This window comes from Cebidichthys violaceus, unplaced genomic scaffold (genome assembly GCF_023349555.1).
Source record: "Cebidichthys violaceus isolate CVI_PGR_0920_01 unplaced genomic scaffold, fCebVio1.0.p SCAF_10, whole genome shotgun sequence".
NCBI classification, from domain to species: Eukaryota; Metazoa; Chordata; class Actinopteri; order Perciformes; family Stichaeidae; genus Cebidichthys; species Cebidichthys violaceus.
In genome coordinates, this window is record NW_027176263.1 from 14,593,070 (window position 1) to 14,610,346 (window position 17,277).

Here is a 17,277-nt window from a genome sequence, read left to right on the forward strand (position 1 = left end):
TTAATTCAAATATTTTTATTTTGTAGGTTACCCACCAAGTTGCAGCGGAACCTAGAAATGGGAGACACGCTGCTGGATTTAAGGAGAAAGCAACTGATGGCAAACTACTGGGCTAATTTACAGGGACACGATGATTCTCACCCTGCAAAAGGAATGTTGCAGGTGGTCTGGGAAAATGGGAGGAGTCAGAGGGATCACTTTGGTTGGGTATACAATGTTATCCTAGCCACCAGCCCCGCCGGTAGACCGCTGGCAAGGTCAGCTGGGAGACCCGCGTGAACCTCTCGCTGATCCAGATTCACATCCCTCTGGAACATCCAGACTGCCTCCCTTCAAAGTCTGTCTTATTATTTTTAGTCTGGAAGCTGGAGTGTCTAATTTTTTTACCAGCCACGTCCAGATGTTTCCAGCGGTTAGTCGCCGGATGGTGCTACTCCCCCAGTCCACTGTGGTGGAAACCAGTGAGAGGGGGGGGTGTCTGACCTTCAAACAACCGGATTTCATTTGAGTCATCGAAGATGTTTGGACTTTCTGAAACAATCCATCAAGTACTTTTTAGAGAAAACGAAAAGACGGATAGCACCGATTTATTATCTCAGACTTTTCACTGGTTCTTTTCTTGTGATCTACCGGATCGTTATCGTTGGACCTCTTTGGTCTGTTGGACGCAGTGTTCCAGAGGAGTAAAACTCTGAGCCAAGAGCTCAAAGCCCTCGTTGTTCCTGCTGCAACATGAAGGGCTCTTTTTCATTTTGGAACATTTAAAAGCTCCACTCAGACACGTTAAAGCGTCATGGCTTTAAATTCCCACTTTCATTTGATCTGCGGCTGGTAAACGTTGGAGCTGCAGCCGCGTGGCCGACAAGTCTCTGTGTTTGGAGACGTCGTTAAAAAAAAGCAGCAGGTGGAGTTTTGAATCTCTGCACTTTAATGGGAAAGATTCACTTTTCCTCAAACTCCACACAGACACAAATAAACTGATCTAGAGCCAGCGGGCGATAAAAAACACCTTGGTTCAGGTTCAGGTAATTTTTACATTTCTTTGCTCCTTTTTTCTGTAAAAAACAAACAAGTTATTTATTCACCAATAATGTTTGAATTAGAGAAGCCTTTTTGTTACCAGAAGTAAAAGAGACTTATTTCTCAGTAGCAAACCGCCAAGGTGCCTTTGAGCAAAAGGTACTAAAACCCCACAAGTGTCCCAGTGGCCACCAGTAGGAAGGCGGTGGTCATACTGGTGACCTCACGTTGCTCCACTCACAGTTCCAGTTTACATGACTTTACAGGACGTGATGTTGTTGTGGAAAATTTCTAATGATAATCGGGAGAAGAGTTTTGTTCACAAATCAAAATAATAAAGTTTTCAAAAGATTAAAAGTTGTCTTTGTCTGTTTATTCATATGCAAATGGAAGATAATTCAACAGAGCACGTATCACAGCAGTCTGTTGAGAAAGCTTTCAACGAGATACAATATTCAATACTCTTTATACAGTTGTTATCTCTTCAAGGGAGTTACACCCACAAGGCCTTATCCATTGTATTCTGCTAACTTCCCACAGTTTTGGTACCTTTCAGGAAAGAGGAGGACAAGCTCCTCATTATTGCATAGTTTCAACTTTCTTGACTCCAGATAAGGTCAAATTAATAAGCTACAGTTGTTATTTCCAGTTTCAGGTTCACAGCAAGGACACATAGTTGTTTATGCATATTTTTCCAATACATTGTCCAGTCTGAAACCAACACTCTGCTGTTCATTTGGAGCATTGTGGGTTTTATTTTATTTGTTTAAAAAGAAAACCATCTTTTAAAAAAGTAACATTTTACACTTTACAAGAAGATGCTGCTTTTTTTCTCCAAAATGATGAGCATGTGAGGAAAACTGTTTTGAATCCTTTGACGTATATTTCTGTAATATGTTTGACTGTTTTTCTTTCATTTACGTTTGATAAACTCAGGACTCCTAAAGGTACGATAATCCTGTTTTCTTAATGTTTGTGTTCCTTTTTCTGACGCTGTCGTCAGGAAGGGGCAGTTTTATACTAAAAAAAGGGGGGGGGGGAGAGCTTTTGTTTACCACCTGGATGTGTGTGTGTGTGTGTGTGTGTGTGTGTGTGTGTGTGTGTGTGTGTGTGTGTGTGTGTGTGTGTGTGTGTGTGTGTGCTGTCCTCCTCCTTCAACGCGCACACTTGTATAACAAATGTTTTGTATGAACAAGCTGCCGATTGTCCTGACATCCAACACACACACTCAGACTCTGCAGGACACAGAGTCAACATCTTTGAGCTTAATTTTGGATTTTAACTACTGGTAAAAAAAAAAATAAGAAAAAAAAAATATTACTTTCAGGACTTTGTTTTCTAACAATGAGACAGAAATCATATCATTACAAACAGATAAAATGTTCCTGTTTGTGGTGAGAGGGAAACCTCGGTTATTCAAACTGACTTGTTCTACAGGGAACTTCCACGAAGCCTCCGGAAGAGTCGGACCTTGATTTGTACCTTATTGTAAAGTTATTAAAGAAAAGTATACAAGCTGTGGCTCTGGTGTGTCCTGACTGCTTTAGTTTATTAGTGTGACACTAGAGCTGACACCTGCTGGTTTAACCTCCTGCTGAACATCGAGGATGTCAAAAAAGATCAAAACTGAGATCCTGACCTTCGCCTCTCAACACCATCGGTTTCTGCCATTTAATATGGTTTGTTCCCACTTGAGAAATCTTCTTCATTCAATCTTCCAATCGTTCCAGTCTGTCGAGGATTTGCGGACCACAGTTCATTTTTTTATTTCTACAGCAGAGACTCTTTACTGGTACCAAGGACAGAGACCAGTGGTCTAGTTTATAAACCAGTGCTAGGATCTGTATTTAAAGTGTATGATGGCCCAAAAAAGAAAATCACATTTATATGTTTGTACGCACACCTGCAGACAATGTTCCCTTCATGAATCACAGTCCACCTGGAAATGTGCTCAATGTGAAAACATTTACACACGTGTTCTGATATTGATGCCACACTCTGTCAGGTCGAATTCATATAAGATCAGGTTGCCTTTCTGCAACTCACGGAGGCTTCGTGAGGTCTTGATGTGGGAGATGATCCTGCTCGCCTGCTCCTCATCTCTTCCTGATGTATTCATCCTTCTGGGGGTCAGTGAACCCTCTGACCTCTGTCATCATGCCAATACACTCAGGAGGGATCTGATTGGCTGCTGCAGGTCGTGTGGTTATCCAGAGGCGAGCAGAGGGAAGCAGTTTCCCCCTGATGAGGTTTGTCAGCAGCACATCCACTGAGGTGGACTTGGTAACATCAGTCAGGATCTCATTGTTGTGGAAGTCCAGAGGAAGTTGACACTCATCCAGACCGTCAAAGATGAACAGAACCAGGAACTCTTCAAACCTGCAGAATCCTGCTTCTTTGGTTTCAGCATATTCAGCTCTCTGAAAGTGAATGGAAATGTGAACTGTATGTCCTGGTGGTCTTTGTCTTCAGCCCAGTCCAGAGTGAACTTCTGTGTTAAGACATTTCCCAATGCCAGCCACTCCCTTTGTCATCACTGTTCTGATTGGTTCCTCTCTTCCAGGTGAGGGTTTAAAGATGTCTTCTTGTCTGATGGTTGTTTCTGGTCTGTGTGGTTTCCTGGATGCTGTTTCAATCTGTCTGACCTCATGTTCATCATTGACCTCTGCAGTCCCTCCCTCTGTGATGTAGAGCTCTGTGTAGATCTGATTCAGAAGGGTTGGGTTTCCTGCTTTAGCGACCCCCTCAAACACACACTGGAACTTCTTCTTCAGGTTAGATTTGAGTTCACGCTGACAAACTACAGCAATAAGTCCTGAATGAACACACAACAAAGAAGATCAATGAGTCAAAGAATAGATTTAAACATGTCATTACCTCAAAGAATGAGTCTATGAATATATTTTGTTCCATCTCTTGAGACTTTAGTAAACGTCCCATTCATCCAGCATGTTAAATCTTTAGAGCAATCCTCTTACTGCTCTGCAGACAGTCAGCCAGCTCCTCCTGCTTCATTCTCCTCAGGAAGCGCAGTGTGATCTTCACAAATGCCTTTCTGCTGCTCCTCCTCTGCTCTTCATCCTCACCGTCCAACACCTCCTCATCCTCCCTCTGACTCTCTAAGCATTCTGGGTAATCTGAACTCACGACCTTCTGGATCTTCTTCAGCTCGTTCTTCACAAAAGTGACGATGTTCTCCTCCAGCAGCTGGAACAGAATAGTCTATGAATGACACAAACTAAAACCATGGAACCAAACATCAGATCCATGTTGGACAGACTGACAATCCACTGTTCTAAAAAGTGCAATATGGAGATGATTGTGAACAGAACAGATGTAAAAGTAGTTGTACATGTACAGACCATAAATATGGAGTCCAGGTGTGTTTGATGCTGCTGGGCAGACTGACCTCTGGGAACCTCTGAGCTCTCCTGGTCCTCTCTGTGGAGGAATCATAAAGAATCAGCTCACATTGTGTCTGTCCACACACAGACCAACACAAGGTAAAGGTCCATGAAGTGATATCTGGATGTGGATCAGATAAGTCCCTGTAGTGGTAAAGGTTTACTAGTCCTGCTGATCCCACTGAGAATCAACAGCTCAGTCTTTCATCTCAATGTTTTCTTCACCAGTCAGTTTGGTTTAGTCCCAACAGCTCTCACCAAGCCCTCCATGTAGCTCTCCCTCCCTCACTGTACACTGCTGAAGTGCCCTGGAGCAAGGCACCCAGAACCTCCAGCTGCTCCAGTGGAGCGTTTCAATGTCAGACTGATTGTACAGGGCAGCTACCAGTACGAAAAAATGACACTAAACCAGTCAAATTTCTCTGAGTAAACAACAGTTCAAACATGAATCATCACACCCACCTCACTCATTGGTCAGCTATGTGGAGGTGAGAAAGTAGGCGGAGGTTGAACTTGTCTCTCAGCTCTCTTTATTTATGATTCCCTTAATTAATTAAAACCAGATACACCCGAGGGTCCCCCATTTGGACGCAGAGTACATCAAAACTTAGAGAGTTTTGTGTTAAAAGTAACTGGCAGAGAACCCACGAAGAACGAATATAGTGATGTTATAGTTCTGCAGAAACCTCAGCGTCCTGGGAACAACATGAACTAGGTCACTTCTACATGAGACAAACACATCTCCCATCAGCCAAGCAAACAAATAACAAAATATCATAAATCATACTCGATATGACTGGGACAGACCGGAGAAAAAGGCTGCTACACTCCGTTAGCAACGTGCTACCTACGAACATGGAGCATGAAAAAGCACGAGCGCCTGACGGAGATTACGGACATAGTTTCCATTTCTCTCCCCGGTAAACCATCGCAGAGATATTCAGCTTCGAACACAAAAAGTCACACAGCTTTCATCGAATATTGTACTTACTTTTGGTCGAATCTCAGCGAAAAAATTGAATATCTCCGTACTTCCAACGCATGTTTGTCCAGCTGCTGGTGCTCCGTGTGAATCCGTTCGATTCGTGTCTCTCCGACACTCCTCGGATTCTTGGGAGGGTTGGAAGCTCAGCAAATCAGATTTCAGAGCTGGACCTTTTTGAGCTTTATTGGCTAATAGTGCTGTCAATCATCTAGCTTTCAATTCCAGGCAATTCTATTGGCTCCTACGGTTCGAAGGATGTCTCAATGGTGAAAATCGGAGAAGGGGGGGCTGAGATACAGCCCTGAACAGAGAGTCGAAGCAGGATTTGACCTTAAACTAAATAACTAAAAAGGGCATAGAAAGAGCTTAAAACACTCAAAAAAGGTCCAATCTTCGGTCTATTGATTCAATGAACATCATGAGTGATACATAGAAGTGATATAGAGTGTTTTTGAATTTTAAAAATACTTTTTTATTCAAATCTTGGAGTATTTGATCAGTTTTCTAATTTGAAATGCTCTATATTTCATAAATGTTTCACTGTATCTATGTATAGCTGTGTATATAGAGCCTATATCAGTTGTTCTAAGAGCCCAGCATATTAAAAGTCTTGGATACCCATACTTTCCAAAAAACAATACCCTAAAAGTGCTGTTTTTCAAGATCGAGCTTTTGAGTTTTCCAAGTTCTGCTGTGTTCCATCCTTATCTTATGTGAACCAGTAACATGTATTCTGATAGTTCCATGATTTTTCTCATCTCAAAAATATATAAAAAAAGTTTTTTTTTTTTTTTTTTTTTATACAATTAATTAGGTATTTCTTATCTTTATTCGAGCTGAAGCCTGCAAATAGGCCTCGTTTTTAAAAGGTTAACGTAACTTTTTATGTGAACAGCTGCGGTCGACACTATGAATGTCTTCAGGAGAGGCTGTCTGAACATGTCACAAGTTATCTCCATATTTATTTAAACAACATCACGTCTCCCTCTGAAGAAAACAGTGAGCTATGATGGACGGCTTTTCACAACAAATAGAAAAACCTTAGATTTCAGATGTCGTATAAAGTTTTTTTCTAGCATAACCCGACTCTTACTGTCAGATACAGCTTACATCTGATCAGCACATGGAGGTTGTCCTTTAAAGTCAGTTAAATATTGCTTTGACTGGTCGCTCTTGAAGGACAGACAGCTGGGCTCGGGACAGTCTGGTCTCTGCTGCTGGACCCTGAAACAAAAACAGCACAGAAAAATGTGCATGTTGTAGAAAAACTGAAGATAAATGTTAAATCTTTAAACACAGACAATAACTAGAATGGTTAGAAGTTAGAAATGCCTTATTGTTTGTTATGAATTCTTACCTTCCATCAGAAGATTTTCTAAAATCAAGAGGACGCGTCACTCTTCAAGGACACACAGCTGGGGCCAGGTTCAGGAGATTCTGGTCTCTGATGGATCCTGAAACAAAAATAGAAATAATTAATTAATTAAAGCTGACACAGCTTGGTAATATTCTGTGGTCAAAATACTGCATGATTACAAAGGTTTAATGCTGTGTTTAAAGAACTTAATTTCTTTTAGATAAATGTTTAAAATCAAATATAAAACACAACAACATTATTTTTCTTCATCGTGACAAACACAGCTCATTCACCTCAATAGTAAATACACTCATGGGACAGTTTCCATGTTGTTGTTACTTTGAGCTGCAGAGTCATATCTAAGAAATGATGTTCACAATGCTCTTTAGTGTTTTGGCTTGTTTGAAGACTAGAGGAAGACACTTAGAGTACATCCACACTATTCCGTTTTTGTTTGGAAACGCATATGTTTTGCTACGGTTACACTGAGCGTCCACACTACGCCGGCGTTTTGGAGCACCGTAAACGGAGGAGTTTAGAAACGATCCCGAAGCCGGATAACTTTGAAAACTCCGGGTAGCGTATTCGTGCGGACGGGCGGAAACGCATAAGTTTGGAAACGATGACGTAGACACCCGCGATCGACTACCAGGTTAATTTCACGTGGACAACTGATTACAGGCATTGCTGACCTTGTTGTCTTTACTAGCAGCTGTTGTCCAGTTAAAGTCTGCATGTCTGCGGAGGAAACAGCTGTTATTGTAGCGATCAGTGAGCGGCGTGAGAGAGAGAGAGAGAGAGAGAGAGAGAGAGAGAGAGAGAGAGAGAGAGAGAGAGAGAGAGAGAGACCCGGAGCGCTGTAACTAACATTAAGTCTGAAAAATAAAATGTATACAACTTTCCACGAACTGTATCTGTTTGAGTTTATAGAGGAAGATTTGAGAGAAGATCTTAAGTATCAAACACATACTTACGATCATTAAAGACTACTTTATTACTCTGGTTGCTTAGTTACAAAATACGACAATCTACTTCCTGTTTACATCGGCGCATGCCCAGTTTACGTGAAGAGTCACGTGATATTTGTTTCCAGGCGTGTAGTATGGACGGAGATCATTTCGGAAACGATGGCTGAAACGCTGTATGGACGGAGATCGTTTTCGTTTGAAAACTCCATTTCCAAACGAAAACGGAGTAATGTGGATGTAGTCTTAATGTGGCTTTTTATTGGCTTTTCTTTGGGGATGACGTCACTTTTCACATCTATTTGACTGACTTTGAAAAGTTCTTCAACGTTTGAAATGTTCCTCTTTTTCCACGTCTACTACAAACAGTCAGCGCATGAAGCAGCTAGTTCAATAATCCAAAATCAGTCATGTGACCTTGTTAGCTGCTGCTGAATTCACATCACTTTGTACCTTCATGTGTAGAGGAACCACTGAGAGCAGAGCTGAAAGCATCAGTCCAATCATTGATTGATTGCTCACATCAGCACTCATTCATCCTTTACATAATTTCTCCTGTATCAGCTGCTTCTCTCTGTTTCCTATCGGTGTCAGCTGAATCCCTTTGGCTTCTAAAGACTGAAGTGAACAAACCTTTTGTTAATTGTGACTTCAGTTGTTTTTACAGTGAAAACTCAAAGCACAGAAGGAAACATTCTGTCTCTGCTGCTCAGAAAAGTCTGAAGAGAAAAGTGAAATACAAAAAGTGTCTCAGACAGTTGAGTTAAGAAAAGGTTGACTACAACCTGCTGATTAATGTGCACACTTTGAAAAGTAAATCAAAATAAATCATATCAAATAAAATGGTAAAAAGTCTGGCAACAGAAGTTCTCATTAAATTACAGTAAAATAAAATATATTCTACTGTAATAAAATATAATTAAATACAGATATTAGCTGTAGCTATACTCTGTAACATTACAGCAAAACTCTAGTACAAGTACATTTTTAAGGGGGATCACCATACACTCTTTTCAACCTTTGATCCGTACTTTTCAGACCAGCTGAGAACGCTACCCATCTTTTCTCTTGTATATTGTCCATTTTCTCCAGTGTTGATCATGGATCCCTGCTTTGATCCTTAGGTAAAGAGCCAATTTTTCCATAGAGTGTATTTCTTCTACAATGTCCAGCCACTGTCCTGGAGGGTCACTTTTCAACCAGCTTCTTGTGATGGCCTTTTTACTTGCGAGTACCAGGATTTTAAAGAGGTAGATGTCCTTCTTTTGGATTATGTCACCAAGTATCAATCCCAGGTACACAATCCGGGGGTCCCTTGGAATCTTGTAGTTTAGAATCTCTGAATAGAGTCTGAATAACCCTGTCCCAGAATGTTTGTATTTTTCTACATGACCAGAAAATGTGTGAGTGATTGGCATTCATCTGCCCACACTGTCTCCAGCATGGCTGCTCTATACCCAATTGTTTATGTTCTTCCAACTGAATTCCATCCATTTTTTAGAGCTAGTGGAAGTTTGTTGCGTTCTACACATGGAATCCCAATCACTCTTTGACAGTTTAATGTTCAATTCTACTTCCCATTTCAGTTTTACAAGTGCGTTTCTTCTGTTTCGTTTTTGTAGACTCCTGTACAGTTTGGAAACCAACTTTGAGGGGGTTTGTTTGTATGCACCTGTCAACACTTCAATCACTTCATTACCTTCTGCTGAAATTCGGCAGAAAGTGACTGCCAAAGAACCCACAAAGAACGAATATAATGATGTTATAGTTCTGGAAAAACCTCAGAAACTGGGGAACAACCAAGCCACTTCTACATGAAACAAACACAACTCCCATCAGCCAACTAAAGAAATAACAAAATATCATAAATCATAACTCAATATGACTGGACCTGACCAGAGAAAACATCTGCTACTGACCGTTAGCTACGTGCTAGCAACGAAAACGCAGATTATGGCGATATCCTCCATTTCTCTCCCCGGTAAACCATCGCCAAGTTATTCAGCATCCAGCACAAACAAGTCAAACCGCTTTATCGAATATTGTACTCACTTTTGTTGAATCTCAGCGAAAAAAATAAATATTTCCGTACTTTCTGCGACACTTCTCGGCTTGTAGGCAGCCCTCTAAGTCTCATCAAATCGAATTTCAGATCTGACATCAGATGGGACATTTTTGAATTTGATTGGCCAATAGTGCTGTCAATCATCTAATGTTCAATTCCCTCTAATTCTATTGGCCTCTACGGTTCGAAGGCGGGCTCAATGGCGGACATCGGAGAAAGTTGGGCTGAGTTACAGCCCTGAACAGAGAGAGAGGGCTGGATCTGAAAAAAAGTTGAATGAACACAGAGATTTAGAAAGGGCTTAGAAAGGATCCTGGCCTTCAAATAAAGCCCAGACTGCTCTATTTAGATGTATTGAACACCATTAGTGATATATACAAGTGAAATATATAGTTTGGTACATGATAAAGTTAAAATAACACACATTGTGCAACATGTGTAAATGTGTACATTTTGGAATCCTTGCCTGAAATCTCTGTACTGGATCCTCTCTAACTTATGAATGCTTCACTTTATCAAAGTAAAAAGTTGTATAGAGACCCTCAACATATAGTTCTATGATCTGGGAGAGCTTGAAAACTTGGATCTACATGATTTCTGAAACAAAAAATCCTGAAATTGCTTTTTTTTTCAGGCGAAAAAATAACAATTTTCAATTTGTGCTGCGTGCCATCTTAATGTACTCTTAACCAGTAACATAGATACTGATATTTACATATCTCAACACATCTCACAAGTGTTAGGGCTATGTTAATACCAAAAGTAATAAAATAGCCCTTACAGTTGCAAAGCTACACTCATTATAGTATGGGTATGCTATTTTCGAGCGGAGGCCTAAAAATAGGCCCAGGGTTTGAAAGGAAGCAGGTGATGAAGATGGAGGTCACTGGAGTGTGTGACAGTCACAGTGGTGACTCCAGTGAGCTCTGCTAGTTCATCAGAGAGCTTTATTTTGTCTGTGTACAGTATGCTGTATCAGTCACTATGTAATAAACCATCAATGAATTAATAAAGTTGTGTTCACTGCAATGATTTTACTCACTAAAACTATATGAAAACAAAAATTGTACTTGGTGATATATGCAGTTCTGCAGTTCTTTAACACTATTTAACATCATCTTACAAATGATGATAATTTCATCAGCTGCTCCACAGATGACGATGACTATCGGTAGTTCGGCCCTCTCCTCTCTTTTGAGGAGAGCAAACAGGGTTGATGAAATATTGTGTTGGAGTTGGTTCATATATTTTACTATAGAAATATGATTGTTGTTATGGCTCAAGCACAAATACCACTGCTGGCTTGAATGTTTATGATAGAGGAATTATAAGTGTAACGTAATGTGTGAGAGGTATCATTATACCTATAATATACTATATAATATACCTTGTACAATCTGGCTTCAATTCAACACCTCACCATCTGCGTCTGTACAGGTTATCACATTCTCATATCAAGGTTGTTTTTTTAGATCACAACTTTTGACTGGAATGGAGCAATTTTGGGGGGCCTTTTATAAAGGTTATAACAGACCACCCCAGGTGCTATGCCTCGAGGAAACAGGAAAAACAAGACCCAATTACATGATCCAGACAGCAAGATAAGGTGTAAAAAACAGGCTTTACTCAACAGCAGAGGTCCAGTACAAGGGTAGGCAGTCAGTACAGGCAAAGAAATAGACAAGGATGAGACAAAAATGTGGTTGTGGAAAAATAGGCAGAGATCCGAAAAAAAAAGGAACACTGCTGGACACAGAGGACTTAAGATGAACTGGCACAGAGATGGGGCAAAACAGGGTTTAAATACACTGGGATGTGTAGGTGATTAGACACAGGTGGATACAATCAGGGGTGGGCCAGACCATCACAGTGGTGGGAAAACACACAAAGGCAGGAAATTAAGTGATCTTAAATGAGAAGAGAGAAAATAAAACAGGAAAGCTCAGGAAAACAGTCAGAGCTCTGGCGGTTGGGTCTCAGGGACCTGGACCTCTGGCTGCTGGAGCTCTGGCAAATAGGTCTTTGAGGCCTGGAGCTCTGGCCACTGGGTCTCTGCGGCTTGGAGCTTTGGCCACTGAGTCTCTGCAGCCTCAAACTCGTGCCACTTGGTCTCTGCGGCCTGGAGTTCTCGCCAGTGAGTCTCTGCGGCCTGGAGCTCTCGCCAGTATGTCTGTGCGGCCTGGAGCTCTCGCCAATGGATCTTTGCAGCCTGGAGCTTTCGCCAGTGTGTCTTTGCGACCTGGAGCTCTCGCCAATGGGTCTTTGCGGCCTGGAGCTCTCACCAATGGGTCTCTGCGGCCTGGAGCTCTCGCCAATATGAATAAACAGCTCAGTTGGTTCTTGATCAGTAGTGTTGGGACCATGTGCTTCTGACAATGGGTACATCCCAAGTCTCTTAATTGCATCCCCATTTCCCTCACTTAGGTCCTTTCCTTGCGTCTTAGTCCTCCCACCAGGGATGCATGGAGGAAACCATGCGAGGAGAGAGGAACGAGGAAATATGTTTTAAGACACATGAGACGTCCTTTCCCCAGTTGCGTCACGTGAAGCAACGTCTATTTCTGATGACGGCGACAGCTGATCACAGCTGGAGGGACTTTTGAGAAGTTTGTGTCTGTTCACATGATCACTGTACTTAATAGTAACTAATAATACTAAAAACTAATAAAGACACACAGTTATCACTGTAGTGGTGTTTTCTCTGTCACCTCTTTAATAAACTGTGTCCTGTTTATGAGCGCAGGATCGATTTCTACGGCAGAATGTCATATTTATGACTTATTTGCGTCTGTACGTTTTGAAATTGTGACTGTGACGTCATTATTAAATAACCCAGAACATGATTATGGTTCAGTGGCGGCGGGGCGTGTGTGGGCTCAGCTGCAGAGGGGACAGAGTGGGGGAGTGGTTCAGGGAACGGGGCCGGGAAGAGACTTAATTAGGCCCAGCTGAAACACATCCTGATTTTGCCTCACTCGCTGTTGTATTTAAACCCTAGTAGTGTAGTAGTAGTGTGTAGTAGTGTAGTGTAGTGTAGTAGGACACAGTGCGGGGGTGCGTTCGCGACAGACAGGGTCATGCGGTATGTGTGCTGTGCTCAGCGGTGATGCAAGGTTGTCCGACGCTGCAGACGGGGAGGAGGAACCGGCAGAGCTTCCCGTGGAGACTCCACCGAGTCCCGAATTACACTCCATGGAAGATTTTCCACTTGAGCAGTCTCGGGATGATACTCTACGCTCAGCCTTTGACCAAGTGATATGAATTGATGGTCAGTTGGTGCGCCCTGACGCAGCACAGTCATATCCGCACTTTTCATTGATTAGAGACAGGCTGTATAGAATGAGTCATGACACTCAGTTAGATCAGGAAAACACCCAGTTGTTGGTGTCGAAAAGCCGTCGGGAAATTATTTTCCAGGCGGCTCACTATAACCCGATGGCTGGCCACATGGGATACGAAAAAACACTGGACCGGATAATGACCCGATTTTATTGGCCAGGTATCCGGGGGGATGTGCGCCGTTGGCGCGCATCCTGAACGGAGTGTCATTTGGTAAACCAGCCGGCCATTCCGAGGGTGCCGTTACGTCCTCTACCATTAATGGAGGTCCCATTCGAACAAATCGGCATGGACCTCATCGGGCCATTTCACCGGAGTGCACGGGGATATCGCTTTGTGTTAGTCCTAATGGATTACGCAACACGATATCCCGAGGCAGTGCCATTGCGCAACATTTCTGCAAAAAGTGTCGCGCAGGCTCTGTTTCAGGTCATCTCCCGAGTCGGAATCCCGAAAGAGATTCTGACTGACCAGGGCACCTCGTTCATGTCACGCTCACTGAGAGCACTTTACGGATTACTGGGCATTAAATCTATTCGGACCAGTGTGTACCACCCACAGGCCGATGGCCTGGTAGAGCGTCTGAATAAGACTTTAAAATCCATGATCCGTAAATTTATAAACGAAGATGAACGTAATTGGGATAAATGGCTTGATCCTCTGTTGTTTGCAGTGCGGGAGGTTCCCCAGGCCTCCACGGGATTTTCTCCCTTTGAACTACTGTTTGGCAGGACACCACGGGGGGTGCTCGACCTGATTAAAGAAAACTGGGCGGAAGGTCCGAGCACCGGGAAAAGTGAGATCCAATACGTCCTGGACCTGCGAGCAAAACTCCACACACTGGGTCGGATGTCACGCGAGAATTTGCTCCAAGCCCAGGAACGTCAACAACGGCTGTACAACAGAGGGGCCAAGTTGAGACAATTCACACCGGGAGAAAAGGTACTTGTATTGCTTCTTTCTTCCAGGTCTAAACTCCTCGCCAAGTGGCAAGGGCCCTTTGTGGTCACACGGCGAGTGGGGGATGTCGACTATGAGGTTGTGCGTTCTGACAGGGGTGGAGCTGCACAGATCTATCACCTCAATCTCCTGAAAGCATGGAGAGAGGCGGGGTCTGTCTCTCTGGTGTCCGCAGTGGCTGAGAGAGAGGAGCTGGGGCCCGAGGTTTCAAAATTCACCAATCCCACCTCGCTCGTTTGTGAAGGCCCTCTCTCCGGGACCCAGAGAACAGACATCGCCCAGTTGCAGAAGCAGTTTGCTAACGTGTTCTCCCTCCGGCCAGGACGCACAAACCTCATAGAGCACCAGATCGAGACTCCCCTGGGCGTGACGGTGCGGTCACGACCCTACCGGTTACCTGAACACAAACGAAAAATTGTTCAGAGGGAATTGGCGGCTATGCTGGAGATGGGGGTAATAGAAGAGTCCCATAGTGCCTGGTGTAGCCCCATTGTTCTTGTGGTCAAGAAGGATAGATCTATACGGTTCTGTGTGGACTATTGCAGGGTGAATGATGTGTCACGATTCGATGCGTACCCAATGCCCCGGGTCGACGAACTCCTGGACCGACTGGGCACTGCACGTTTCTTTACGACACTGGATTTGACCAAGGGCTACTGGCAGATTCCTCTGTCGCCAGAGTCCAAGGAAAAATCGGCCTTCTCCACTCCGTTTGGTTTGTACCAATTCACCACGCTTCCCTTTGGGTTGTTCGAGGCCACAGCCACGTTCCAACGCCTCATGGACCGGGTGCTGCGTCCGCATGCTGCATATGCTGCCGCCTACCTGGATGACGTGATCATCCACAGCACCACCTGGGCGGAGCATGTGCAGCGGGTGGGCGCGGTGCTGGAGTCCCTGAGGCAGGCGGGGCTCACCGCCAACCCGGGGAAGTGTGCAGTTGGACGGAGGGAGGTACGGTATCTGGGGTACCACTTGGGCGGCGGGCAGGTGCGCCCTCAGGTGGACAAAACCACGGCTATCGCAGCCTGCCTGCGGCCCAAGACAAAAAAAGAGGTGAGGGGGTTTTTGGGGCTGGCGGGTTATTACAGGCGGTTCATCCCGAACTTTGCAGAGCTCACCAGCCCCTTGACCGACCTGACCCGAAAAGGTGCCTCAGATCCGGTCCAGTGGTCGGAGCAGTGCCAGTTGGCGTTTGAGAGGGTGAAACAGGCTCTCTGTGGGGAACCACTCCTTCATACACCTAACTTCTCTCTTCCTTTTACTCTGCAGACTGACGCGTCGAACAGAGGGCTGGGAGCCGTTTTGTCACAGCAGGTACGAGGGGTTGACCGCCCAGCGCTATATATCAGCCGGAAGCTGTCCGAGAGGGAGACCAGGTACAGCACGGTGGAGAAGGAATGCCTGGCCATCCGGTGGGCGGTCGACTCCCTGCGCTATTACCTCCTGGGGCGCTCATTCACCCTCTGTTCGGACCACGCCCCGCTCCAATGGCTCCACCGCATGAAAGATACCAACGCCCGGATCACTCGGTGGTATCTGGCTTTACAGCCATTTAATTTCAAGGTGGTCCACAGGCCGGGGGCGCAGATGGCCTCTCCCGCTCTCAAGGGGGGGGGGGGGGGGGGGGGGGGGACTAGGTTAGGCCGAATGGCTCCCTGGCCTAAGTCGGGTGGTGGGGGTATGTGGCGGCGGGGCGTGTGTGGGCTCAGCTGCAGAGGGGACAGAGTGGGGGAGTGGTTCAGGGAACGGGGCCGGGAAGAGACTTAATTAGGCCCAGCTGAAACACATCCTGATTTTGCCTCACTCGCTGTTGTATTTAAACCCTAGTAGTGACGGAGGCGCGAGGAAGCTCGGAAAGAACCACAGACTGAAGGTGAGACGAGCCGGACAACAGCCCGCACCGAACTCCCACGGCGTGTGCTCGGAGGCAAGGCAGGAGAACACACAGCCAAGTCCAGTCTGTTAAATCTTAACAATAAAGAACGTTTGTGAACGCCTTTCCGAGTCTGACAACCTCATTGTGCTCCTAAGACCCACCGGGGTAGCAAGATAGTGCTACAGGTTCCTCTTAACTTATATAACTCATCAAACCAGACACTCAGGAATGTTTAATCTGCGATCCGTCTTCGCCGTTTACATGTTGAAAAAAATCTTATCAGTCCAATCGGCTGCTGTGTCCAATCACATAACTGATTGAACAATGAGGGCGTGTCCTCCGTCAAAACACTTCCTGGAAGCCTGTTCTCGTGGGTCCTCGCTCATGGCTCCTCAGAGATCCTGCCTCTCTCCTCGATCCTCGATAGTTCGTTCTATCTTCAACATGTAGTCCCACGTGACGTAACCAGAGAGTTCAGACGAGGTTTCCAAAATGCTCCTTTTGGCACAATGTGTGCCATTAAAATGTTCTTGTGTACCAAACTATATTTCACTTGTATATCACTAATGGTGTTCAATACATCCAAATACAGCAGTGTGGGATTTATTTGAAGGCCAGAATCCTCTCTAAGCCCTCTCTCTATCGCTCTGGTCACTCGTTTTTTTTTCAGATTCCAGCCCTCCTCCTCGCAGACCTGTAGCTCAGCCACCCATTGGGCGATTTTGGTGATTGTTGACACCTCTTTCGACGCGTTAGAGCCAATAGAATTAAGCAACACCCACGTGGAAATGATTGACAGCACTGTTAGCCAGTCAGAATCAAAAAAGTGACGTCCATCGTGAAGCGTAAAGAGCAGCTGTCTGTGATTACTTTGCATGTGTATTGTGATAATAGCTGGATATGTGGCCCGTTTACTCTAAACCTTCACGTTTCACTCTGAATGTGAAATAGTGCTTTGACTATTGACATTGTGAGTAAATACTAATTATGAGACTTAGTTTATAATTTGGTTATTGGTCCCCGTTCTCAGGGTGGTGCCCCATTATTATTAAAAATTAATAATTCTATTGATGTCAATTTAGTTTTTCATATTTGCTGATAACTCAAACACACTCCTTTTTGTTCCCAACAGTAGTTTGGTTCAAACTTATTTTGTCTCTTTTGATTTGTTTCCCCAAACAAGCACACAGTCAGTGATGAATAGAAGTAAAAGTGAACAATACAACGTGAATAATGAAGCTGGATGTAATAAACCCTTCATTTTATACAGTTTTGTGATGGATTTGAATCATCTAAAACTTAG

The 17,277-nt window shown here is 44.1% G+C and overlaps 1 protein-coding gene across 1 annotated transcript; it reads right to left on the minus strand.

Annotated features, from left to right (window-relative positions):
• Positions 1-3,430: 3,430 nt before the first annotated feature.
• LOC137884943 (NACHT, LRR and PYD domains-containing protein 3-like) lies at positions 3,431-4,537 on the minus strand. Its single transcript, XM_068727050.1, has 3 exons — positions 4,383-4,537; positions 3,999-4,227; positions 3,431-3,835 (listed from the first exon to the last, which is right to left on the minus strand). The coding sequence occupies exons 1-3, from the start codon at positions 4,383-4,385 to the stop codon at positions 3,489-3,491; spliced, it is 579 nt and encodes a 192-aa protein (XP_068583151.1). The 5' UTR covers positions 4,386-4,537; the 3' UTR covers positions 3,431-3,488.
• Positions 4,538-17,277: the final 12,740 nt, after the last annotated feature.